The 27,223-nt window shown below is 40.8% G+C and overlaps 1 protein-coding gene across 14 annotated transcripts in view; it reads right to left on the reverse strand.

Annotated features, from left to right (window-relative positions):
- Positions 1 to 592: 592 nt before the first annotated feature.
- Positions 593 to 27,223, reverse strand: part of foxn3 (forkhead box N3) — a 298,786-nt gene continuing 272,155 nt past the window's right edge. For 8 of the 14 annotated variants that reach the window (XM_078234451.1, XM_078234452.1, XM_078234453.1 and 5 more), the window contains 3 exons: positions 16,001 to 16,069; positions 7,577 to 7,685; positions 594 to 3,018 (listed from right to left, as the gene is read on the reverse strand). In XM_078234451.1, coding sequence (XP_078090577.1) covers positions 2,472 to 3,018; positions 7,577 to 7,685; positions 16,001 to 16,069 — 725 coding nt within the window. In that variant the 3' untranslated portion in view covers positions 594 to 2,471. Of the gene's footprint in view, positions 3,019 to 7,576; positions 7,686 to 16,000; positions 16,070 to 27,223 lie in introns of all 14 variants that reach the window. The other 6 variants (XM_078234460.1, XM_078234461.1, XM_078234463.1 and 3 more) reach the window with 2 other exon arrangements.

A 27,223-nucleotide genomic window follows, 5' to 3' on the forward strand; every position in this document is an offset into this window, starting at 1 on the left:
GTCAAACAAAAATGACTAGATTTGGTCTCCTGGTTAACAGTTTTCAGAAGATAAATGTCAAGCAGTGAGTGTGAATGAACACCTGTATTTCTACCAAGGTAGGATCATTCGAGAGAGGCTACCCAATTTCTGAGGCAAATTACAGAAAGACTCAGCATGTTACTCAACAGCCAGTGCCACCTGCTGATCACAGTGGCTGTACACATGTTTCTTTCTTGATCCCCAACACACAAAGTTTCACTTAAATAAAAATTAGGAATCCAACAATGGCCAAAATGATGCGAGTTTAATTAGTTGCTCTCCAGGGCCCCACCTCATCAAATTTGAAAATAAACCTGACATAACAGTTGAAAAAACAATAACAGTGGTGGTTTACTTTTCTTCCGATCGCTATAATGAGCAGCACTGCTAGGTGCCGTTTTGTGACATATTGCCAATATATGATATTGATATTCAATACATCACTCCACCCCAAATATTTAACAGATAAATTTGAGGAGATTAGATAAATCATGCACACTCACTACTGACTAGGTGAGAACAGTCTTATTTCCCACCCCCCCCACCCACCCCATCCCACCCCTCCCCTCCCCACCCCCCACCCTCCCCTCCCCACCCCCCACCCTCCCCCTGCCCACTCTATACTGGGGGACAGTGTTATATGTTACCTGTCACTGTTCTTCATATCTTACAAGCCTGTAGTGGGGCCCGAATGTGCAGACAAGGCAGTATACTCAACCATCCAAGCCCTACCAGAAATGTGAAGTCTTCATATTGCAGAGTAAGTTCCCCAACAGTCAGTTTTTTTTCCCTGAAAAAAAGGTTAAACCTTATCACCTGCTTCAAAAAAAAATCTAGGCCTAAGGGCTTAAAAATTAGAGGCATTGCCTTTCTCTATTTTCTATATTTATATGAAAATAATTCATGCTCATGCTAAATACATTATTTACCTTACATGAACTCTTTTTTTCGTCTTTGAATAAAAAGCAAAGTTTTTGTTCAAAGAACCCATGCAACATGGATTGGATAATCCTGCTGGCTACGTAGGTTATATTCCAAAATCAATGGTCTTTTATCATACACGTTTCCTGACTGAGAGAGAAACTGCTTACTCCAGTTCCAGGGCAGTGGAGGAGCTCACCGATATATCACTGTTCAGCAACTCTGTTCCAGAATAATACTAATGGCAGGCTTTAGAGCTTTTTTCTCTTTTTTTGTTTTGTCGTCTTCCTCATCGCGACCGGATCAATCACTTTGATCGGGCAGGATGGATTAGCATCGCTATCTTGTTATCGCTTGATTATGAATTTCTTTGCAAGACTTGATTGCTTTCACATCACTCAGGCAGTTTCAAAGGCGGTGTGTTTTCTTTCTCTTTGCACGCAGTGCCATCCATCAGGCATATGGCTTTGAACATGTGTGTGCATGTGTGGGGTTTAAGAAGACAGAAATTTGTGGAACTGACCAATGGCAGGACTTTTTTTTTCTACTTTAAATAGACTGTTTTTCCCAATAATAATGGCGGTCGTCTGCTATACTGTTAAAGACCCAGAGCTCTGGTACTTAAGTGCAGTTGCCTCCAACGAATTCATCACAGTCTTGAGCAGCACATTAATTTTCTTCCTTTTGTCCAGATGCCTCTAGATGGCTCTAGGCCATAGTGCTTTTCAGGCTGGCTGTCATTCAGCATGGCTGGATCAGAATGGTCACTGACCCATCTTTTCACATTAGAACATTGCGGGATTCAAAATGCAAACTCAATACGTGTCAGTGTAATGCATCCTGTGTGCACCTAGACAGTCAAGGTGAAATAAGAAGGGGGTGGGGGGAGGAGAGAGAAAAGAGAAAGAGAGAGAGAGAGAGAGGGGGGGAGGGGGAGAGAGAGAGAGAGAGGGGAAGGGGGAGAGAGAGAGAGGGGGAGAGAGAGAGAGAGAGAGAGGGAGGGGGAGAGAGAGAGAGAGGGGGGGGAGAGAGAGAGAGAGGGAGGGGGGGAGAGAGAGAGAGAGGGAAGGGGGAGAGAGAGAGAGGGAGGGGGCAAGAGAGGGGGGAGAGAGAGAGAGAGGGAAAAGAGAGGAGTGAGAGGGAAAGAGAGAGAGAGGCGGGAGAGAGTGAGGGAGGAGAGAGAGTGTGGAGGGAGAAAGAGAGGGGGGGAGAGAGAGAGAGAGAGAGAGAGAGGGGGAGAGGGAGAGAGAGAGAGGGGGAGAAAGAGAGCAAAAAGGTGCAGTGATTTTGGCTTTTGTTGTCAGTCAATGAAAAGCTTTTGCAAATTAGCTGAGTGTCAGTAAAAGTTCTGCTATGGCTTCAATCTCCTTAAATGAAAATTACTTTTTATATTTAAAAAAACTCAAGGGGGCTTAAAATAGGGAAACAAAGTGATTGCTGATATTGCCACAAATCATTATAATTCACCTGACGTGCTGAAAGAAAATAAATTTCTGCCAACAATCTTAAAGAGGCTGTGCATTACTGTCTTAATTTTTTGCTGAATGTTGCTGCTCTTTCTGCCCTTTTGAAGTGCGGTTTGTGATGTTATCCAAACAGGACCGAATCCCTGCCAAGTGCAGGAGTGAACCTGCTGCCTCTTTCATTTCTTCGTCATCACTTTCTGGTGGTTTCTCTGTGCGTCTCTTTTTAAGCGGCAGTGTCTCAGTTGCGTGTTTTTTTGCTTTTGTCAGGTGTTGCCGTTTTGTGTGCTGAGATAAGTACCCACTGTCAGCTAAGGAATCCTTGGTTTCTTTTTTGATTTTTTTCTCTTCATCTTCCGTCTCGCTGTAGCTCTCGGGGCTGCGGTAACTCCCTTCACTGACCTCGCTCCCATCGTGACTGCCCTTCGTGGCAAACTCATAGTGGTCATCGGCAGAGGAAGAGGACGTTGAGTCGCTGGTGGGGGATGTACTCCTGTGATTGGAAGATTTCGCCACGCTGTAGTTGTGATCCTCTTTAGGGTCACTGCTGACAACCGGAGAGCCACAGGACTGTTCGCTATCATTCCGCATCCGACAGTTTGCAATTCCATTCCTGAAGTGGGGAAAAAAAATACTACAGGTCAGTTCACTAAATCACCACGCAGTACTGTTCAATAATGGTGCCTTGCGGCAAAGTGTAATATGGAAATGAATGCACATATAGGAATGCTAGACTACATTTTTCAGCAGCGAAAACCTTTTGAAACCTTCAAGTGGGAAACTGAGGTTTCCGCTTTTCTGATCATTCTTTTCTTCTTTCATAGAAAAGTTCTATTTAAGGATTGTGTTCTGCAGCAAAACACACAGTACTTACACATGTTTTGACACCAAAGCAACAGATCAACACCGAAGCTGCCTCCTCAATGATAACAGGCAATTTATTTGTTTCTATAATCAAGAAACAAGACATGCCTCATTGGATTAAGAAGTCTTTAATTCCATGGGTTCTGCAAGACTTGCCTTGCTTCAGCCCATCGCTCTATGGGCAAAAGGAGATAAAATATTCTCCAGGTCTGCCCCCTTTGTTCTTTTTCTGCTAGATAAGATAAATATACGAAGGAGAAAGAATCAGGAGGTTTTTTCTGCTGTGTTAGATGAAGTGGGAGACGGCTTCTGTTGAGCATAACCACTGGCACGAGCTGCTGGACTGAAATGTTCTTTTGCTTTCATTCATGGAATCAGTGTCTCGCCAGCAAGACTAACATTAATTGCACATTTCCAACTGCCTTGAAAAGATGGTGATGAGCCACCTCCTTGAACCGCTGTGGGCGGCAGTGGCACAGTGGCTAGCACTGCTGTCTCACAGCGCCAGGGACCTGGGTTCAATTGCCGGCTTGGGTCACTGTCCGTGTGGAGTTTGCATGTTCTCCCCATGTCTGCGTGGGTTTCCTCCAGGTGCTCCGGTTTCCTCTCAGTCCAAAGACGTGCTGGTTAGGTGCATTGGCCATGCTAAATGCTCCCTCAGTGTATCTGAACAGGTGCCGGAGTGTAGCAACTAGGGGGTTTTCAGAGTAAATTCATTGAAGTGTTAATGTAAGCCTACTTGTGATACTAATAAATCAACTTTACATTACTTTATTTTGTAGTACATGTGGTGTAGGTACACCCACAGTACTGTTAGGGAGATCCCGGATTCTGACCCAGCAACAGTGAAGGGATGGTGATATTAGCGTTGTTTGATTTGGAGGGGAAGTTGTAGGAAGTAGTATTCCCATGTGCCTGTTGCCCTTTTCTAGGCAATAGAGCACTTTGGTTTGGAAGGTGCTGTCAAGGGAACCATGGTGAGATGCTCCACTTAATCTTGCAGCAGATGGTACATGCTATTGCCAGTATGCATTGGTGGTAGAGGGAGTGAATGTTTAAAGTGATGTATGGGGTGCCAATCAAGTGGCTGCTTAGCTCCTCTCCATGCCCGTACTGTACTGGCACAGCATTATTTTCAATTTAACAACCACACCCATTATTTGTATTACATTGTCAATACCTCGACTCTCAAGCCCACTTACTTCTTCCATTTATCTGAGTTGAATATTTGCCAAAGTTAACATTCGGATCTTTTAGTTTTCATTGTCTAGGACCAAATCTGGGTTAACATGCTACACTGGAATAAAGTGCTGATAACCAGCAGAGACAGCGTGGTTCCAAGTTATTGAAATTTTGACTTGGGCAACAATACGGAGCACCATTGAAAAAGTTAAGCTTAGAACCCACTATGGTGCACAACAACAATGCTTTATTCACACAAGTGCAGATTTATTCTGTATGAAATTATAAGCGAAATGTATTAGGAACACTTTTATACAAGTCAAGCTGCATTGATGTAATGCCTTTCAGAAAGCAAAACACCCCAACAGATTATGAGAATATAATAAAATGAGATTAATAATGAGAAAGTGAAAAATTATTATGCTTTGTACATTATATTGAAGTATTAATGCGTTTATGTGGACAAATTTAAGCTTATTCCCATTATGCAGACAGTTTATGTCACTAATTATATATTGTAGCCTTATTCATTTAAATACTGAGAAATGTAGTAATGTACAATATTAAAAAGGTTAGAATTGCACTTTGCATGACAACTAACACTTTAAAAAATGGATTATGTTGTATAAAAAGCATTTTTAGCTGAGATTTTCAATAATGAATCATCTATTTAGAACAGGAATAAATCAAGGAAGGAGTGTTCTAAATAAGTTACTAAACAGCTAAATTACCAAAAGTGTTAAGTAAATTCCAGGGAGAGCACGCATCGAAATCTATTGAGGCTCAGATAATTAAAATAAATCTATTTCTATATTCAACACCTGATAAATCCATTCACTTTCCATGTAAACATTACAGGCTTGCTGCAATTTATTACTTCAGAAGTCCTTACATTGGACAGAAAAAGGAAAAAACTGGAAACCAACCAATAGCATGAGGATACAAGCCATCTGCTGCCTTTGGAAGGGGTTACAGAATAAATGAACAGTTTTATGCTCCCAATATTTACTCATAAGTGTAAGGAGACAATATTTTGATTTTTGTGTTGACAAACTTTACATGTTCAAATACTTAACATCAATTCCATAGTTGGTGAAAATGCAGGAACAGAGAGGGATAGGGTAAGCTCAGAGGGCTGACAAAAAAATGGAATCTTTACAGGGCTCTGTATTGGGACCTCTGCTGTTTGTGATTTATATAAACGATCTGGAAGGTGGTGTAACTGGGGTGATCAGTAAGTTTGCGGATGACACAAAATTGGCAGGACTTGCAGATAGTGAGGAGCATTGTCAGAAGCTACAGAAGGATATAGATAGGCTGGAAATTTGGGCAAAGAAATGGCAGATGGAGTTCAATCCTGATAAATGTGAAGTGATGCATTTTGGTAGAAATAATGTAGGGAGGAGCTATACGATAAATGGCAGAACCATAAAGGGTATAGATACGCAGAGGGACCTGGGTGTGCAAGTCCACAGATCCTTGAAGGTGACGTCACAGGTGGAGAAGGTGGTGAAGAAGGCATATGGCATGCTTGCCTTTATAGGACGGGGCATAGAGTATAAAAGTTGGGGTCTGATGTTGCAGATGTATAGAACGTTGGTTCGGCCGCATTTGGAATACTGCGTCCAGTTCTGGTCGCCACACTACCAGAAGGACGTGGAGGCTTTGGAGAGAGTACAGAGGAGGTTTACCAGGATGTTGCCTAGTATGGAGGGGCTTAGTTATGAGGAGAGATTGGATAAACTGGGGTTGTTCTCCCTGGAAAGACGGAGGATGAGGGAAGACTTAATAGAGGTGTATAAAATTATGAAAGGCATAGATAGGGTGAACGGTGGGAAGCTTTTCCCCAGGTCGGTGGTGACGTTCACGAGGGGTCATAGGTTCAAGGTGAAGGGGGGGAGGTTTAACGCAGATATCAGAAGGACATATCTTACACAGAAGGTGGTGGGGGCCTGGAATGCGCTGCCAGGCAAGGTGGTGGAGGCGGACACACTGGGAACGTTTAAGACTTATCTAGACAGCCATATGAACGGAGTGGGAATGGAGGGATACAAAAGAATGGTCTAGTTTGGACCAGGGAGCGGCACGGGCTTGGAGGACCGAAGGGCCTGTTCCTGTGCTGTATTGTTCTTTGTTCTTTAGCTTTATAATCAGATGCAGAGTACAAAAGTAGGAATGTTATGCTAAACCTTTATAATCACTAGTTGGGCTGCAGTTGGAGTACTGTGTCCAATTCTGGACACTTGAGGAAAGATGTTAAGGCCTTGGAGAATATACAGAAGAGATTTAAGGAAATGGTACCAGAGACACAGTAGCATGGAAAACAAGAGAAGCTAGGACTATTCTCCTTTGAGCTGAGAAGGTTAAGGGGAGAATTAATAGAGATATTCAAAATTTTGTAAGGTTTCAATAGAGTGAATAAGGAAAACTGTTTCCACTGTCAGAAGGGTCAATGATCGGATTTAAGATAATCAGCAAAAAGGACCAGAATTGAAACCAGCAGAATCTTATTTACTCAGTGAATTAAGAGGATTTGGAATTAAGTGTCTGAAAAAGTGGTGCATGCAAAAGGGAAGTGGACAAAGTTTTAAAGGGGGAAAAATTTGCAAGGTTACGAGGAGATATGGAAGTAGAACTGGATAACTCTTTTGAAAGATGTCCAAAGGTGTGTAGGTTAGATGGATTGACCATGGTAAATGCGTGAGGTTAAGGGATTGGGTTGAGGGGGGGGGGGGGGGGGGGATTGCCTTCTTTGGCTCTGTAGTGATTCTATGGATTTCATTACATAGTGCTAAATAAAAAGATAATAATTGGAACTCTTGACACAAGCATAGATAGGTAGTTGACTCGAAACACAGATGCCTATGTGATAGCTCAAGATGGATAGGATTTGCCAAGCACAAAAGTAGGCTAACTTTCTATTTGTAAGTTTGTGATAAATTAATGTACATCAGTTTTCAATAGCGTGCTTCTTCCAAAATTCTATTGTACAACATCATAAAATTTACATCCAGAATCTTTTACAGTTTCATTACATGTCAGATGGTCACTTTTAGCACCAGTGAGATAAGGCAGCTGAATACTTCAATTCTAACATTTGCAATTGATGGGAGATGAGTGCTAACCTTACTGCAGCAGCCATACTCCCAATGCTATTGATTGGCAGTGGCTTCATCCCCATGAACGGCCCTCGACTGTACGCTCGACCACCATTTGGCATAACTCCCACAGCATCTGGACAGGAGAGAACTACAATGTTAGAGGAAACCAGTCAGAGAACACAAACTTTCCGAAACCATTTAAGGCAACATAAACACAATGCACAAACACATAATACTGCTTACACATGGTCCATTTAAGTAAAATATGTCAAGAGTCTGCTTCAATATTGTGGCTAAAATTCACAATACCTGGGCTGTTTTCTGACTAAGTGTCACGCATGAACCAACAACTAAAGTAGATTGTTTTTAACTTTACCTTGTATTGGATTGCAGTCCTGAATGCCATTATTATATGTAAATTTGAATCATCATGGTGTTTTCCAATAGTAACACTTGAGAATGTGCCTGTTTGAGTCTCTTCCAGGTTATTTGCTCTGCATTATACCAATACCTTGATAAAATGTCAATAATCATGTCTGTCCATTAATTCTTATAAGGCTTTTTGCTAAATAAATTAAATATTGACCACCTAGTTGAACAGTATGTTTGAGTTTCTGCCACAGTATTAGAGCAGTACATGAATGCTTTCACCAAAAGAGAAAATGCTGGAAAATCTCAGCAGGTCTGACAGCATCTGTAAGGAGAGAAAAGAGCTGACATTTTTCAAGTCCAGATGACCCTTTGTCAAAGCTTTGACAAAGAGTCATTTGGACTCGAAACGTCAGCTCTTTTCTCTCCTTACAGATGCTGCCAGACCTGCTGAGATTTTCCAGCATTTTCTCTTTTCAGATTCCAGCATCCGCAGTAATTTCCTTTTCATCACATGAATGGTTTTTCAGCTTTGTTAACACCTTCATAGTCAGTGCCATCATTTTAATATTGCACATTGGTACCAAAACACTGTTGAAAAAAATACATTTTAATATTCAATGTATTTAATTCATCACCCCAAATTGCTCCCACAATCACTACTTCAAATACCTGCTTCGTGCTGGATGTTCTTTCTAGACAAATACTTGAAAGAACACGGTGTATTATTTTATTACTGGATATATTCTATAGACACATGAAAACTTCACAGACCTAGAAAGCATAGCTTTTTTTTTATGCATATCGACACGACTCATTAATCATGGTTATATACATTTGAGCAAAAACTATATGCTCTTCACATCAGAAAGAGTTAAGCTGGCCTTGGGAGGTACTAGAATGAAAGTGTACAGAATTGGGTTTTCTCCTCCAGCTCATGTCAATTGATCCTCTTAAGCTATAGTAAATCTGTGGTAACTTCAATTGATTAGTAAGATAATAAATCAACTCTTGTGCACCGTTTTAATGACAGCTTGTGCAGGGAAGTGGGGGGGGGGGGGGGGGGGGGGTGGTACAAATCTTCATCTGATAGCGCATAGGGGTTTCCAGGTGTTAAACAGGATGATCTCTATTGTAACTTGGTATTTAAAACTGTGCAAACTTTTCTTTAAAATAAGACTTTTGTTCATAAACTTCAGCAGATGTATTTTTCCAGAATCTATATTTCATTTACAGAAAAATGTTTCTCAGGGAGGGTAAATACATACGAAAAACAAAGAATTAGTCCTTCTAATTTGGTTCTTCTAAATTCTGGTTAGGTGCATCGGCCATGCTAAATTCTCCCTCTGTGTACCCAAAGAGCCGCTGGAGTGTGGCTACTAGGGGATTTAAAGTAAAGTAAAAGTTAAAGTTAATTTATTAGTCACAAGTAGGCTTGCATTAACACTGCAATGAAGTTACTGTGAAATTCCCCTAGTCGTCACACTCCGGTGCCTGTTCGGGTCAATGCACCTAACCAGTACGTTTTTCAGAATGTGGGACGAAACCAGAACACCCAGAGGAAACACACACAGGAGAACGTGCAAACTCCACAGACAGTGAATCCAAGCTGTGAATCGAACCCGGGTCCCTGGTGTTGTGAGGCAGCAGTGCTAACCACTGTGCCTTTTGCAGTGTTAATGTAAGCCTAATAAATAAACTTTAAACTTTCTAAGGCAATTGGAAATTCACAAGTAACATTTTTGCCTGTCCCCAGACATGAACACCCAGTTCTCGAGCCAGAGAATATAATTAGTGTGTCAACTCAGCAGATACAAATATGGACAAGAATCCAACACGGCAAATGTCTACTAATTATATTTCAACATATAGAAACATATTTCCTTTCAGAGATTGTTTAACAAATCGATCCGAACACATTTTAAAAGGGTGTGCATTTTTAAAATTCTCCCTCAAGTTAAATTTGCCTAATTGAACCAAAGTTCATTACTAAATGTGTCTCATGTATCCATTGCCAACTTTTGCACTAAGGACTTCAATCAACTGGAGCTGGATTGAAACAAATCACAATACTAATTTCACTTAGTGTTATTGGCAGCCACTAATGAATGGAGACCTTCTCCTCCTCTCTCTGGGGCTGGATTTTAATCCATGTCTCAAAGGTGTAACAACATTGTTCTTATACAGTTTGCCATAAATCTTCCTCAGACAACAGTTTTCTGCTTTGACTAACGATGCAGGTTGAGTCATCAGTTTTTCTGAAAATACAAATATTTGGGGGGGGGTGTGGGAAGGGGAAAAAATTTACAACAAAATCTGGAACAGATGTCTGAAACATGATTGAGAAAGAATATATTGGAACACAGAAGAGAATAAGCTGAGAGCTCCCAGAGATGTGGAGATGCCGGTGTTGGACTGGGGTAAACACAGTATGCTCCCAGAGACGCAGCGCATGTTTTCTAGACTTGGGCTGAGGAAAGGTCGAGATAAGGGATTCCTAGCTGAGGTAGTACAAAGAACAATACAGCTCTGGAACAGGCCTTTTGGCCCACCAAGCCTGCACCAATACATGGTTTCTATTCCTCTTTTCGCCTCCCATTCATATTCAAGATACACCTTAAACATTGCTAACGTGCCTGCTTCCACCACTCCACCTCCAGATACCCACCACCCTCTATGTGATAAACTTTACCTGCACGTCTCCTCTAATTTTACAACTTCTCGCCTTAAACCTGTGCCCTCTTGTAGTCGACCCTTCCACTTTGGGAAAAAGCCTCTGACTGTCCACCCTATTTACGCCTCATAGACTTCTATCAGGTTGCCCCTCAGTCTCTGTCTTTACAGTGAAAACAATCTGAATTTACCCAATCTCTCCTCATACCCAAAACCCTCCAGACCAGGCAACATCCTTATAAACCTTCTTTGCACCCTCTCCAAAGCATCTACATCCTTCTGGTAGTGTGGCAACCAGAACATTCAATGTTCCAAATGCGGCCTAACTAAAGTTTTATACGACTGTAACAAAACTTGCCAACTTTTACACTCGATGCCCAGCCAATGAAGGCAAGCATGTTGTAGGCCTTCTCGACCACCTTATCCACCTACGTTGCCACTTTCAGGGATCCGTGGACTTGTATGCCCAGATCCCTCTGTATGCCAATGCTCCTAAGGTTACTGCCATTTACTGTATAATTCACACCTGAATTTGATCTTCCAAATGTAGGTGCAAAATTCTTCTATCACAAAATTATTGTACAGATATCATAAATCTGAGGTCAAATATTTCCCTGGTAATCCAGCACAGGTATAAAACAAATATCATTTCCCACTTCACAACAATTATTTGATAGCATGAATTTCAAAGCGCAAGGTGCATTTAATGCCTGTGGATGCAAATTAGAAGGTTGCTTGCCTTAGTGGCTGCCAACCATTACAGAATTTATTAACATACACTGGTACTTTTAAAAGCTATCAAATAAAATTGACAGGAATGATAGCATCTTCAAAGGGCTCAACCAGTTTCTGCAACAAGAAGAAGTTTATTTACAAACCATTGCTCAAAAGGGTATAAAGGAGAAACTCCCTTTCTCCCATTCACAATTCAGCCACACATTTCAGGTAAAATAATAAATCTTACAATTTAGGATAATTACGATTTATTTCCAGATGCCACAGGGCAAGAAAATCTGACATTCAAGTAAGCTGGGTGACACCCAAGATTCTTTCAACTACTGTCAACCATGTAAATATACGCAAAAAACTGCAGATGCTGGAAATCTGAAATAATTGCCAAAGAATTCTTAGACTCGAAACATTAACTCTGTTTCTCTCTCCACAGATGCATCCAGACATGCTGAATTTTTAAAAAAACATTTTCTGCTTTTATTACTGTCAACCACGTGCTCAATGATGCATCCAAAGTAACAAGTCAAGCTGTAATTATTTTTTAAATGGCAAGTTATTATTTATTTCTGGTTGGGCTTGACTTTTAAAAAAGAAAATCAGGGAGATGAAAATAATTCTTGGGCTTTGATTGGGAAATTGTGTACTTCACATAACTTTAATCAGTTGACCCGCGGTTCCACATTTTGATTACCCGATGACAGTCTGATGTAAAACTAAAAGCTTGCACAAGTCAGTCAGTCACCTGACCCCACTTATGCATCACAATCGATGGACAGCAATACATAACACAATAAATCAGTTAGTATCTCTGGACTTCTATCGAACTGTGAAATTAGAGGAGTGAGTAACACTCGCAAAAATCCACTGCGGAAAATGTTGGAAGAGAAGGTTACGAGAATCATTCCAAAAGCAGCCAACATCAGCAGAAACAAACAGCAAAGTAAACTAATATTACCCCGTTTTTAATATGATCAAAATAAATGTGATTCCAGTAATGTCATTTTACGGTATCTGTCTGGCTTGTTTCACAACATCTATCTCAACAGCAGTATCAAGTGACACAATGCACATCTATATATTGAAAACATGATTACATTAGTTGGTGGTGTCTCAGTTTACTAAGTGTAACTGGATTTGTTTATCTTTCCATACATACATGTACAACAAAAACAAATAGGAATGACTTTTGGTTCAAAAAAGCTTTCCCCTCTCCTCCACCCTCAAATCCACGTAGCATTCTTATTCTCCTGTATTAATATAACTGCAAATCAAAGGTTCTTCATTTGCTATGAAGTGCTTTGGGATGCCCTAAGAACATACAAGGTTTTACATAAATGCAAGTTCTTCCATCATTCTTAAGATAGTAAATGAAAGTCCACTTTAAGGTCTGTACATAAGAACATAAGAATTGGAAGCAGTAGGCAATTTAGCCTCTTGAGCCTGTGATCATGGCTGATCTCATCTCAAACCCTTAGTAATTAAAAATCCGTCCATCTCTTCCTTAATTTTACTCAATGTCCCTGTATCCACCATGCTCTGGGGTAGCAAATTCCACAAGCTCGCAACTCTGAGAGAAGTAACTTCTCTTCATCTCTGTTTCTGTGTGCCTTGTCACGGTATATCAAAACCACCTGGGTCAATATGAAGATATTTTCTGCCTTTCTTGGATGGCAGGTTTACATGCATGTCAATGTATGGCTGAATGGTGTAAATACAAACGCATCTTATACTGCTAGTTTTCCACATTCATGGTTTGTCTCCTTGCCAATCTTTACTTTAGCCCTCTGCTCCTGAAGGCAATGATGTCTTGCTGAGGTAACTCTCGAGTGCATTGACGAAGTTGTCATTGACAGCAGGTAGGTAGGCTATTCAATAGCTTCACAGTGGAGACTCAGCTGCACTCCACCCAAGTCCACATGCACATTTCTAGCCATTGGCTGGAGGAGTGGGAACAGCTTGATTTTTCTCCATGCCTCGGAGCAGGGTCAATTCTATAATAGAGGTTATTGGCCTTGAAACAAACCAAATTCTTCTGTTTCTGATCACAAATCTTGTCAATAAACTCAGCATCTCTGAGTGTTGCCAATGTGCATTGGCTGCAGTATGTACAGTCTACAAAAGGCACCATGTCAACTCGCAAAGTTTACTTTGCCAACACATCCCTGTAATGTATCCTCCATCAAGGAAGGACATGAGCAGCAAGATCATGGGAACACCATTACCTGCAGGCCACATATGACTTGATAGGCCAACATTCACTCAAGTCAATGGTTAAGGTACTCAACAAGCAACCTGAAACCATGAGTGCAAATCTCAAGTTAAGAAGTTTGGCAAATTATGAAATTGAATATTAAAATCTAATTTGCCATTATTGCCATCAAACACAAACTGGTTCACTAATGCTCTGAGGAAGCCCTACTCGGTGTTGTCTATTTGTGACTTCAGTCCCAAATTACATGGTGAACTCTTAACACTCTTCAGGACAATTTAAAGTAAGCATAGCTTATTTGATTCAGTTTCCAATCAGGATGTTGTTTATTTGAATTTAAACGTACTCGTGAATCCCCCAGCCACCACCTCAGGCTTAGGGAGGCTGTTCATAATATCAGCATCAACCCTGGGCTAAGCTTCTGATCCTACATTCCCTCCATCAAAAATGGTGGCTGGCTTTCATCTCTGCAACATAATCTGCTGCTGAAATCCTCATCTATTCCAATATTCTCTGAGGCTGCCCATCCCACACCCCACCAGCTCCACACTTGTTCCCAGACTCACTCCCTATCCCTCCATAATCAGCTGCCCAAATCCTTCTACCTTTAATTCATTATTTTTTTAAATTCAAGCTTATTGTGTCTCAATCAAAGCTCCTTTCTGAATCTGTGGTGACCTGCAAAGTGGGCCTTGATGCATAAAAGGTTCTCAATAAAAACCATCAATCCCTTAAATTCAAGCTTTTTTGGCACCAGAAAAAGAACTGAAACTGAAAGATGACTGTAAAATGCGTACTGATATGGATTTACAATTGACCACAAAAAAATGTAGTTGTCAGCAGTAGACAATAAAATGTACAGGCTCTTCCCATACAACCTGTTTATCCAGTGATTAGCTCAACCACGCATACCAGTAAAGGCAAATGTTTGATCTCAGTTTGCAGCCACTTAGCTGATCATAGCAGCAATTGGGATGTTACAATTTGCTTCAGAACCCGGTGGTGAGGTATCAGAAAGCTAAGTGCAACCCAGAAAGGAATTTGAGTCATTGGGAAAGAGGCAAGAAAATGGACCAGGAAAATACACCCTCTCACGCTGTCCCTTCTTCTAAAATACCAAAGTAATCGCTCTCAACATGTAATCCACAGGCATTTTCACATAAATTAGCCATTATCTGTTTTCCAGCAAGGCTAGAAGGCAATAACGCCCACAAGTGGTTTGAACACAGACATCATTTATTATGTAGGCGTTAGTCGAAAGATGTTCTCAGTCAAAACAAATTTACAGCATCACAATTGCATAATTGCTGGATTTCAAATGACTTTCTTCATCGAGGAGTAGGGCAGGATATGTACATACTCCGTAGAAACTACAGTGGGTTAATAAATAAAATCAAGTATCTTTGTAGAATATATAATTGCAATAACTTAATAAATGCATATAAAACTAGAGATAGAATCTGTTCCAAATTTGCCATGATTTGATTTATCAGGTTTCCCATCCACAATGCTATTACTAAAACAACCTTAGTTTATAGAATGATTACCAAGTGCAAAGATAAGAAACCTGGGATTTATATCCCAACGACACTGCCTTGAATACATCAACTTCATGAAATACAAAAGCGAGAAATATAGGATTTTTTCCCATTTGCTTTGTTAGGCCCAACACAATATAACGTTTTTGCCATCATTAGAGAGTTAGTACTGATTTACTGCTTCTTTTTACTGGATACTTCATGAACTTAATCCATGAATAACAGATGTTTCTCAACACGGGTTGAAATTCTAATAGAGGCAGAAACGGATCTCAAACTTTGATGAGATGACCTTCTGATGAGATGCTTTCATGCTCATGTTTCAGTAGTTTTGAAGTGACTGAATTATTGAAATCAGGACAAAAAATTACGCAAGACCACATTTTGTCACAACTATGTAACTTCTACCGCATCGATCAAGAGGGATTACTAAAAGAGATAAGTCAACTGCAGTGAGTGTACAAGTGGGAGGCTACCAGAAGAATTTGTCGAGTGATTGAAGAGTGCCACAGTTGAAACCACAGGATTAGAAAAACGAGGCAAGAACAAGTGACGATTAGAAATTCTTACTGCCTGGAAATTCATAGCTGAATGCTTAAATATGGTAGTCCTTCCCAACTTCAGAACAAATGCCCTTACTTCATGCATACCTTAACTTGGACCACACAAATTACATAATCCTGGCAGATTCAATTGGCAGAAAGTGGGACACCTGGCAGACTGATATTGAATCCAACCATGGAAAGATCCATAGGTTGGTTCATTTCCCAACTGAGGAATGCATGAGTGCACAGGAAGAAGCAGGGCAGGGAAAAAAATAAATGTAATAAATTGTTGAGGACTTGCATCACAACAGAACAATATCTGGAGGAGGCCGCACTGCAATAAAAACCTTTATATTTCTATTGCAATGTACTGTGTACTCACATTCTGCTCCTTTCACCTCAGGGGAAGAATTCAGCAGCATCATGGCAGTGGCTGCATCAATATCAGAATCTGAAATGAGAAAAAAAATCTACATTTATTTTTGACAAATATGTGAGAAGGTGTTGCTGGCCAGTGGAAGTGGGAGCTGACAAGTGTTCAGGAAAGACCATCTTCATACGTTACAGCAGGTGAGCAGGACTAGAGCTTTTTCCATTCAGTGTTGCTGATCAAAATGTAACACTGTGATCCACATTAAATATTCAGAAGGTGCACAAAGCATCGCAGTGTGACTAATGCTTTGTCAAGGCAGCCAAATTTGTCTTCCCTTCCAGTTTCTGAAATAATAGGATTATTGACACGCAACAAAGCACTAGTTGTAGCGTTCATGTAGAACCACAGTCAGGACAGACAAAACTAAAATCTCTCCAGCTCTGGGGAAAACTGCGGATCCAACAATAGACATTTCCCCTATCCTCATCCTGTACACATTTCTCTGTACAAGAGACCAGATTACTCCCTTGCTATGCCTTTGCAAATGTTGCTAAACATCTTTAAATTTAAATAAACTTGGACAAGGACTATCGCTCACTATTCCTCAGTGTGCTATTTAAGGGTTTCCAACTGTGTGATTTTCACCAGTGTTTGCAATTCAACTAATCACATTTCAAGTTCCAGATCACCTCAGTTTTGCATAGACACTGGAGAAACGGGAATAGTGGTGTTCAAACTAATGAAGTGTTTTGATAAAGTAAGTAAGTAGAAGCCGTTTCCAAGATCAGGAGGGTCAATGGCTAAAGGACCCAGATTTAAGGTAATTGATAGAAAAAGAGCGAGTTATGATTTTGTAAATGCAAGTTTGGATTAAAATGAATTGGATAAATACTGGAAAGGTAGAAATTTGGAGGTTTATGGGAAAGAGCAGTGGAGTGAGACTAATTGGATCTTTTAAACAGTTGGTACGTGCAGGATGGGCTGAATGGCCGCCTTGTGTGCTACTTTATAAGCAAAAGCTACAAACTCGGCAATATGTTGCCCACCTATTTGCTTACCCTCCCAACGGTGAAACACCCATCTTCTACTTCCAGCTCCCATTATCACCAACATAGATAAAACTGTGAGTTTGCAGATATGAATTCCAGCATGTAGTATATCAAAGTAACGCATAAGAAAATTAAAAATTCAGAGAGTAATGGTTTGAAATCCTTCTGGATCAAGTATTGATACTGTATTGCAGAGGCTTCTTGCTGAAAAATGATCCATATAACACCCTTTACAATTAAACCATATACTCATGTAGGTAAGCGATTCACCAAAAAGAGTAAACGCAAAACACGTTGGCATTTTGCCATGTGTTCAGCAGCAGTGCCTTAAACTTTACACAGCTCTGAAGAGTCATACAGACTCGAAACATTAACTGTTTCACTCTTCACAAATGCTGCCAGATCTGCTGAGTCTTTCAATCATTTTGTTTTTATTTCTTTACATACAGAGATGTCATAAAATTAATAGCCGATAGGAAATTAAAGTGAAAGTTTATTCCACTAATACACAAAAAAACTTGCATTTGTTATTGCGGTTTTTGCGGCCTCGATGTCCAAAATGCTTCCCATACAAGCAGTATTTTTATGGAGTAGTTACAAAAACAGCAGGCAACTTGCACATACAAGGTCCCGTGAATGTTAACAAGTCAATGACCAGATACTGTTTGGTGATGTTGGATGGAGGGTAAATATTTCCCAGAACATCTGCTCTTATTTGAATAGTGCTGAGGGATATATTTCATGTCCATTTGAAAGGTGAGGTTGGGGCTTGATTTAACATCTAATCTAAAAGATAATGCAGAACTCTCAGTGTTGTACTGGAGTATCAGCTTGGATCAAGGGCCCCAAGTCTCTGGAATGGGCCTCGAATCCATGACCTATCAGGCAAGAGCAATGAGCAATATATTTCTGCATCATGAAGTTGGCAATTCAATGCAATTCCCAACGTATGGGTCAATATTAATAGTCACACGAAGAAATGCAAGCTAATTAAAGAAAGCCCGTATGGATTTCATAATGGAAAATCATGTTTAGCTAATTTGCTGGGTATCTTTTGAAGAGGTTGATGATAATGCAGCTGATGTGGTGTACGTGGATTTCCAGAAGGTATACGATACATGCTGCACAACAAACATGTGAGCAAAGTTCGAGGTTCTGGAATAAAACGGACAGTAGCAATATGTTTATGGAAATGGCTGAGTGACAGGAGAGAGAAGTGGTTAATTATGTTCTTCAGGCTGGAGAAGAGTTTGTAGTGGAGTTTCCCCAAGGGTCAGTGTTGGGACACTTGTTTTTTCTGATGCATGTTAATGACTTAGACTGTGGTGCACAGTGCACAATTTCAAAGTTTGCAGAAGAAACAAAACTTGGAAGCATTATGAACCGTGAGGAGAATAGCACTGAACTTCAAAGCACATGGACATGCAGGTGCAATGGGCAGACAGGTGACAGATAAGGTTCAATGTGGAGAAGTGTGAAGTGATTCATTTTGGTAGGAAGAACATGGAGAGACAATATAAAATAAAGGGCAGCTCTAAAGTGGATGCAGGAACAGGGGAAACTGGCTGCAAATATGTTATGTTATTGAAGGGGAAAGGACAGATTGAGAGAGCAATTAATAAAGCACACAGTATCCTTGGCTTTATTAATAGGGGCAGGGAGAACAAGAACAAGGGGGTTGAACTTGCTCAAGACCGTTAAATCAGCCTCAGCAGCAAGACTGCGTCCAGTTCCGGGCACCACACTTTAGGAAGGATGCACAGAAGGGCGAGAAAGGATTCATAAGAATGGTCCCTAGGTTGATGAACCTCAGAGATGAAGATAGTTTGGAGAATTTAGGGCTGTTTTCTTTGGGCTAAAGAAAGCTGAGAGGAGATTTGATAGAGGTATTCCAAATCTGGACAGAGTCGATAGGGAGAAATTGTTCCCACTTGTGAAAGGATCAAGAACGAGAGGGCACAGATTTAAAGTAATTGATAAAAGAAACAAAAGAAACATGAGAAAAATCTTTTCACATAATAATTTTCTTTTCATTTCCTTTCAACACTTTCTCTTTAAGGCACTAACTCACGCAGGATCAGTAGACATTCTGATAGGTCACCTGTGAACCAGGTTATTCTTTGAACTGAGCTCAAGGATACATTGACCTTTGAGGGAGTACAGCATAAATTTCTCAGAATGCCTGGACTCCAAGGGTTTTATTATAAGTGATTAAACCAGCTAGGGCTGTATTTACATGAATTTAGAAGCTGAAGAATGACTTGATCGATACTTTCAAAATATTAAAGGGGAACAGATAGGATAGATGAACAGAACCATTTCCAATGTTTGGGAAGTCTAGGCCTGGGGACATGGTCTAAAAATTAAGAGTCAGATCTTTCGGGAATTAAGCCATGAAATTACTACACACAAAGTGGTGGAAGTTTGGAAATCTCTTCTGCAAATATCAATTGATGCCAAATCAATTGTTAATTATAAATCAATCAAGATTCAAGTCAACCAAAGGTATTAAAGGGGCATCAGACACAGGCAGGAATAGGGAGCTAGGTCACAGATCAGCCATAATCTCATTGAATTGTAGCACAGGCCCAAGGGGCTGAATGGCTGACCCCTGCTCCAATGTGATGCCTCAATCCTTTACTCATTCGATATTCATATAAAAGGGAGCTGTAATCTGTCTCTGGTAATAGATCAAAGCAAGCAGTATTGCGTTATACTCCTCGGCTGACATTCACTCTGTTACTCAAACAAGCGCAAGTGTATACTGGAAAAATCGATGCAATACCACCTGTCTGCACTACCCTGCCAACTTAAATTTGTACCCCATGAATTTTCCGCTTGGAAATTAAAAGTGGAAGCAATGGCTAAATTTTCTCTTCCAAACCCATGAGGGCGGAGTTCAATTCAGCTGCCTAAACTGAAATCTACAAGCAGCACAGGCCACTGGCTGAACTGGGACCTTCAACAAATAGTTCAGCTCTGCACTGAACACATTGTTACCACGTGATGAGGTTCTAAAGACGTAAGGAGAAGACTTAGTGAGAGCAACAGGGTATGTTGCCATCTCAGAGGAAATGCAAATTTAGCCCATTTTGCTGTTTTGGGTCTGGCTACTTATTCTAATCCCACTTCCATGTCCTTACCCAAACTCTTCCACCTCTGCTAAAGCATTCAATAAGCAAGCGACCCACTTTGTGAAAATGTTTCCTAACTTCTCCATTCTTCTAAAAGAACTCATCCTCAGTCTATGTTCTCTCGTTACCAGTTTGTTCACCAGTAATGGAAATTATCTTCATTATTTTACCTTTACAAAACCATTACAAATCTTCCAACACTTTAATTCGAAGGCCTTATCTTCCATTTTGGGGGAAGTGTTTTGAAAGCATTCCACTGTCTTGGTATCATCCAATTGATTTTTCTTTACATGGCTCTAATACCCTTCCCATAATGAGGGGTCTAAAACCACTTTTCATAGAATCTTATAGTACAGAAGGAAGCCACTCAGCACATCGCGTCTGCATCGACCACAATCCCAGCCAGGCCCCTATCCCCATAATCCCATGCATTTACTTCAGCTGGTCCCCCTGACACAAAGGGGAAATTTAGCATGGTCAATCCACATAACCAGCACTCTTGATACTCCAGCTGTGGCCCAATTAATGTCTTGTACAGGTCAAAAGTCTTATTCCTGATGTTTACATTTAATGCCCATGGATAAAATCTAGGATCACATTTGTGTGATATGACACTTCTATCAGCACTGCACAGACTCCATTTTCTGAGACAGAGTGTTGTTTCTTTTGCTGTTCTTAATTCCAAATGTTTTATTTCACAGTTTTGCATAACTCAGCCTGTGCAATATTAATTAGCGGTGCCATGCATATGTTCTGTGGAACAAAGGGACCTTGGTGTGTTTGTCCACACATCTCTGAAAGCGGAAGGGCATGTTAGTCTGGGTGGTGAAAAAGGCATATGGGAAACTTGCCTTTATCAATCAAGGCGTAGATTACAAAAGCAGGGAGGTCATGCAGGAGTTGTATAGAACTTTGGTGAGGCCACAGCTGGAATACTATGTGCAGTTCTGGTCGCCACATTATCGGAAGGATATGATTGTACTCGAAGGGGTGCAGAGAAAATTTACCAGGATGCTGCCTGGGATAGAACACTTAAATTATGAAGAGAGGTTGGAAAGGCTTGGTCATTATGTTGTAGCAGAGAAGACTGAGGGGCAACCTGATCGAAGAGTACAAGATTATGAGGGACACGGACAGAATGGATAAGGAACAGCTATTTCCCTTAGTTGAAGGGTCATTCACTAGGGAACATAGGTTCAAGGTGAGGGGCAGGAGGTTTAGGGGGGATGGGAGGAAAACCTTTTAACCCAGAGGGTGGTGACGGTCTGGAATGAGCTGCCTGGGAGAGTGGTGGAGGCGGGTTGCCTCACATCCTTTAAAAAAATGAGCACTTGGCATGTCATAACATTCAGGGCTATAGGCCAGGTGCTGGCAGACGGGATTAGGTGGGAGTTCAGGTGTTTCTAAATGTGTCGGTGCAGACTCGATGGGCTGAAGGGCCTCTTCTGTGCTGTATATTCTATGATACACTTCATAGCTCTGATCTGAACTGATGGACTAGAATGCACTGCTCACCATCACTGCTGCCCCCACTTCCCCCAACACACAAATACTTTGCTCAAGGGTCCTGTAAATGCACACATGCTCTTATTATTTGTCTGTCAGTGCCGATGGGAATAGTCTTTCAAAGAGCCAGTGATAATGTTAGCATTCAGACTGCAGAAACAAAAAAGGAACTTAATCCGCACAACAAATTCTGCATCAGCACCTGTTAATTCTACATTCAGCTGCAATAGTCACGTCCATGTCTGTTTGTTGGGACAATGCGAGACTTTACATGCACTGCTCTGTCAGTTGACAAATAATCTGAAACAGATGGTACATTCAGGGAAGAGGAAAAATTATCTTTTTATAACTATATTCGACGTCACCTATTAAGCAGCAGTGTCGCCGTGACAACAGAGGCTGCCATAGCAACAGTAAACAAGCTTCCGACCACCAGTGAACGAGCTGAATGGAACATCTGCCCTGACAGACCATCTCAGCTGCCCCGGAGTGAAACTGCCAAGGGCACAGCGATGCTGGATGACAGCATGGCTGATCATGCTAGGTCTGAACAAATGAAGTGTACAATCATCTCTGGCATACAGACGCCAACTTACTCAGATTACAACCTTTGCTTGGCTGAGATGAATGACCGCTCCTGCACCAAACTAATGACAAGGTTCATTCACAAACACTCCCACCCAAGAACTAAGGCTAGGATTGACCAGATTGCAAATCACACACTTCGGTGGTAAAAAAAGTCGCTCATCTATCAACTGCAGTCTCCATGTGTTATCAATTTTGCATGGCATACAAGTTTTGAGTCTGCCAATCCTCCCCTTATAATATCTATCTCCACCATTTCTTTCCTCCGCTCCCAGTTTTCTCACTCCATCTCCTCTACCTGGGTTCAGTTCTCCAGCTCCTTTCTGCAGACCGATAATGAAATCAATGAGTCTAATGGCAGGGTTTGGGGCCTCACCATTACCCCAATTTAAATAATAGTTTTTGTCCTTTAATCCAGTAACCTTTGCTTTGTTCACCCATAACTGCATATACCAGTTCAAGATGCTGCAGGGTTTAGAACAGAGAGGGGAAATGGGACAGACTTATCTGAATAAATCCTTGCCTGATAAAATATCTCATGTGTTCAATATGCAATTACCACAGCAGCACTATTTTTAAAAAAGGATCAAGATAACCCTTGAACTCTAACAGTAATATCCTGAAATCCAAAACCAGATAGTTGCCAAAAATCCATGATTTTTTTTCGACAGTTAAGCTTACTGACTCTAACAAGCCACTAGATGGGGCAATGTCTTTGTGTGCTGGCATTTATGGTCTTTCGAAGAAGGAAGTAAAAATCCACTTCTGCACTGCAAAGAACCATCTCTGCTCTTGGGACAATTATTAAAAATTAATATGGGACAAGAGCATGCTACTCCATCACAGTGGCAGCCCTTAAAAACTGCTACCTGATTATAAAGTGCTCTGGGATGTCCTGAGATCATGAAAGATGCTACTGATATAAATGCAAGTTCTTTCTTTTACTCAAATCATAACAGAAAATGCTGGAAATACTCAGCCAATCTAGCAGTGCCTCTCCACACATATTACCAGACCTGCTGCGCACTTCCAGTGCTGCGTTTCTATTTCAGGTTTCCAGCACCTGCACTATTTCTCTTTCTTGTACTCGGTTTAAAATACAGAGCATGTAGCTCGTGCGAGAAGCAGCAAATGAAAAGTTAGAAAATCTTTCCAGATAACGTGGGCTGGTTGAATTCTCTCACATTTAGCACATACCACACTTGACGAATTTAGTATCTCTTCAGCAGCTATGGCTCTCTGCCACCACCCCTACCCATTTTTATTTTTAGCCCCCTATCCCTTCTCTATTAAAAGGTGCCACTTAATGCTGGTCCTCTAATTCTGGCCTCTTGTGCATTTCCAATCATAGTTGCTCCACCATTGATAGCCGTGCCTTCAGGTGTCTAGGCCCCAAACTCTGATATCCCTCCCTACACCTCTTCACTTTTGACCTTAATTTCCATTTTTAATTATTTTAAGCGTCCTCTTAAAAACTACTGACTCCTTGACCATGTTTTTGGATACCTGACCTGATATCTCCAGTGTGGCTCAGTGTCATACCTTGTTTTATAATGTTCCTGCGAAGTGCCATGGGACATTTCATTCTGTTAAAAGGTGACATATAAAGTTGTTGATATCAGTTCATTGGTTGAGTGTAGAGACTTGTCAGAGTGGGAGCAGACTACTGAGTGAGGGTAGAATCACAAGTCCAACCATCTAGTGTGAACACCTTTTATCTTTACTGAAGATTACATTTCATAAGCAGCTTTCCACAGTGATATTTGTTGTGTAGTACTCTGCAGTGCTATTTACAAGTGATCAATCTACCTCATTAACACTTGAAAAGGATGTACCCAAGAAAAGTTTCTAAAAGATGGTGTGAATTATGTTAATGCATGCAGGCAGAAGAACTGGGATTTAGACTACACTGGTAAATTTAGACCACAGGAAAGCCCATTCAGCCCCCTCTATCCGGATGTTTATGCTCTAAATGAGTAACTTCCCATCCCACATCACCCAATCTCCTTGGGACCTTTGCGGTGCTGTCAGATTGTCAGGGGCTTGGGATTAGCAGTTGTGTCACTGGCAGCTAAACTCCTGCAAGGCATGACTTAAGGAAGGAGAAATATTTCAATGGCATGGTTGACATAATTAATCTCAGACTTCAAGTCCCAGCAAGCACAAGTTTTTCATTGCTATAGGAACAATCAGCTCTCTCGAGGCAGAAACCTAAACAACGCACAGCAGTAAAAGAAATTTTAAAATAATACGAGTGCTCTCATTGCAAAATGACTTGAAAATAACCAAGTGCATTAAATTGCCAGCTTTATGCTGTGGACCGATTTCGAACACAGACTGCAGCTGAACTTGTCCAAACTCATTTCATATATAGACTTGGATCTCATTAATCTGTTCTAGATTCAAACTCTATTTCCAAAAAATGAAAGGAATGGACATTGACCGAATAACTCCTGAAACATTCTTATGAATATGGATCAATTATACATCATCTAGGTTAAAACTACACAAATGTTTTTATGCTGGTTTATTTGAAAGTGATTAAAAGTTACATGGTTATTAATATCATGAGAATGGATATGGAGAATGCATTACTATTTGGCCATTTGATGCCATCTGTCTGGCTGTACGTGACACCTCAGTGAGTTTTATCTGCCATTACAAAACACTGCAATGGCCGAGTATGCTAACCGTCAGTCATTGTTGGAATGTGAACTCTCATCAAGCATTAATGCATGCTGTCTCATCCTAGCAGGCCGCTGGTCTGAATTAATCCCTGTGCATTCTATGTTTTCCTGGCTCAAAAATCACATTGTGCTGACCATGAAGGAAAATATGTTCTCATGCATTAGAAAAGTACAGCGCAAACAGCAAAGGATCAAACATGGACAAAAAAACATTAACCCATTTGCTTGTAGTCACTACGCAAAGTGTTATTTCACTATATCTGGAATGAAAGAAATTTAGCCTTCTGGCCACCAATCAGCCCCAGGGAAGAATCTGCATAAACGGAAAGGCCTGACTGTTAGGAGCTGAATCTGCCTTATTTATAACAGAGATTTCCTAGCTGTCATGCACCTGACCTTCTACTGTTGACAAGCTAGTTGACCCACTGACTTCTTTAAAGGAAAGTCAGAATCAGTAGTTTGATCCCATGAATCTGGACACACCTAAAGTAAGGTTAACAATCATTGAGGGAGCTTGACATTGTTCCTGTCAGATATACCTGCACACCCTAGCAACCACAACCGGAATGATTGTTAGGGAACTAAACAGCAACTACAAGCCAATTACAGCTATTGTGCATATAGCTTGCCGTTCTTGAAAGACACAGTAGGACACAAGCAGCTGCTCTAACCTTCACTGTATGGACTGAAAAATAATTGGGGGGACGGGGGGGGGGGGGGGGGGGGAACGGCGGAGGAGGTTGTAAGAGTATTGAAAACTGTGCTCCTTACCAGCACAGGACCTAAAGTCACATAAATGTACAATATATACCTGTGGTTGGAATGTAAAACTGACCATCGCCTGGAATTGGCCCCTCCAAAAATGGTTTTTATTTTAAAAACAGTATCTCATTCTACTGTCTTTTATAGTTGATATCAATTTCGCACAAATACATTGCTGATCCTAGTAGACTGAAAATCACATCCAACACGAGAAGGAATTAATTCCCTTAATTAATTTAGTTCCTTTATGTTTGGGAAGGGATACAATAGGAGGGATTAGATTATGTTTCAGCTCCCATTACTGATATCCAATGCAGCACACTTCTGTTTTCACAGTTTATAAAAATGTAGTCAATGGACTTTAATTATTGTTTTCTCCAATCATATGACAGTCTGCTCCTGTATAAATAGAACAGATGACATTTTAAACCTCAGCAGATTTTTAAAAAATGTGTACATGAGTGAAAATATGTTCAATCTTTTGTATGAAAATTGAATTAATACAGAAATAATCAGAAACACAGCGGACAACAAAGAGGCCAAGAGAGCCTCTGGGAGGCCACAGATGGCACAACTGTATTATCACTGGCTCCCATTAAGAGACCACTGCGCTGTTTACAATCAGCTATCCAGATAATGTTTGGATAGAATCAGCTCGGCAGCTGAAAGTACAGCTCCCTATTCACTTCTCTCTGGAGATGGAGAGACGCTCCATGGCCTCCTGAAAACAGACGCTGTAGGAAAAGTAAACTACAGGGACAGGTCCCAATAGTGCACTAGATAATCTGCTCTCGGTCTCACTGCAGACAATGAGACTTACTTGTGTACACGCAGAAGTTAAAGACTTTGGGGCTGTCCTACGGGACTGTTGTACGTGATCTGTGGGGAGTGCAGCAGCATTGCTAGGGTGCAAAGCCTTTTCCAAACTCAAGTGCATTAAGAAATCAATGTCGATGGCTGCAGTAAGGCATTAAGATGTAAAACGAAATGCTACCTGGGACCAGCCTTTCATGTTTAACTTTATCTTCGCTCAGTTCACTGAGCTTTATTTAAAAAGGACCACGTTTCCCAAAATAAAAAAAAATGAGAAAAGAAATCCAACCTGCAAAAAGATTTGCGACTGTGTTTTTTAAAGGCAGACAACACATTGAGCATACATACATAGAAACTTAAAACTGGTCTTCAGAAAGATGTCCATGTTGTTTATGACAGCTGTACAAGGGCACTGCTGAGTCACAGAGCACACTTGTCATTTCGAGTTTTAAAATAAAACCGCAGCAAGACAATTTCCCCATGCAGTAAGTGTTGAACTTAAAATTACCAAGTTAGCTCAGAATGGAAGCGTGTGCTGCTTTTCCCCAACACCCAGTAAGATGAAGCCATTTTGTCTCTATTGATGCAGTTATTAGAATAAATGAAACAGCAATGCTTTTTTAAAAGTTTATTTATTAAAATTTATCACAAGGCTTACATTAACACGGCAATGAAGTTACTGTGAAATCCCCCTCG

This window comes from Mustelus asterias, chromosome 18 (genome assembly GCF_964213995.1).
Source record: "Mustelus asterias chromosome 18, sMusAst1.hap1.1, whole genome shotgun sequence".
In the NCBI taxonomy this organism is placed as follows: domain Eukaryota; kingdom Metazoa; phylum Chordata; class Chondrichthyes; order Carcharhiniformes; family Triakidae; genus Mustelus; species Mustelus asterias.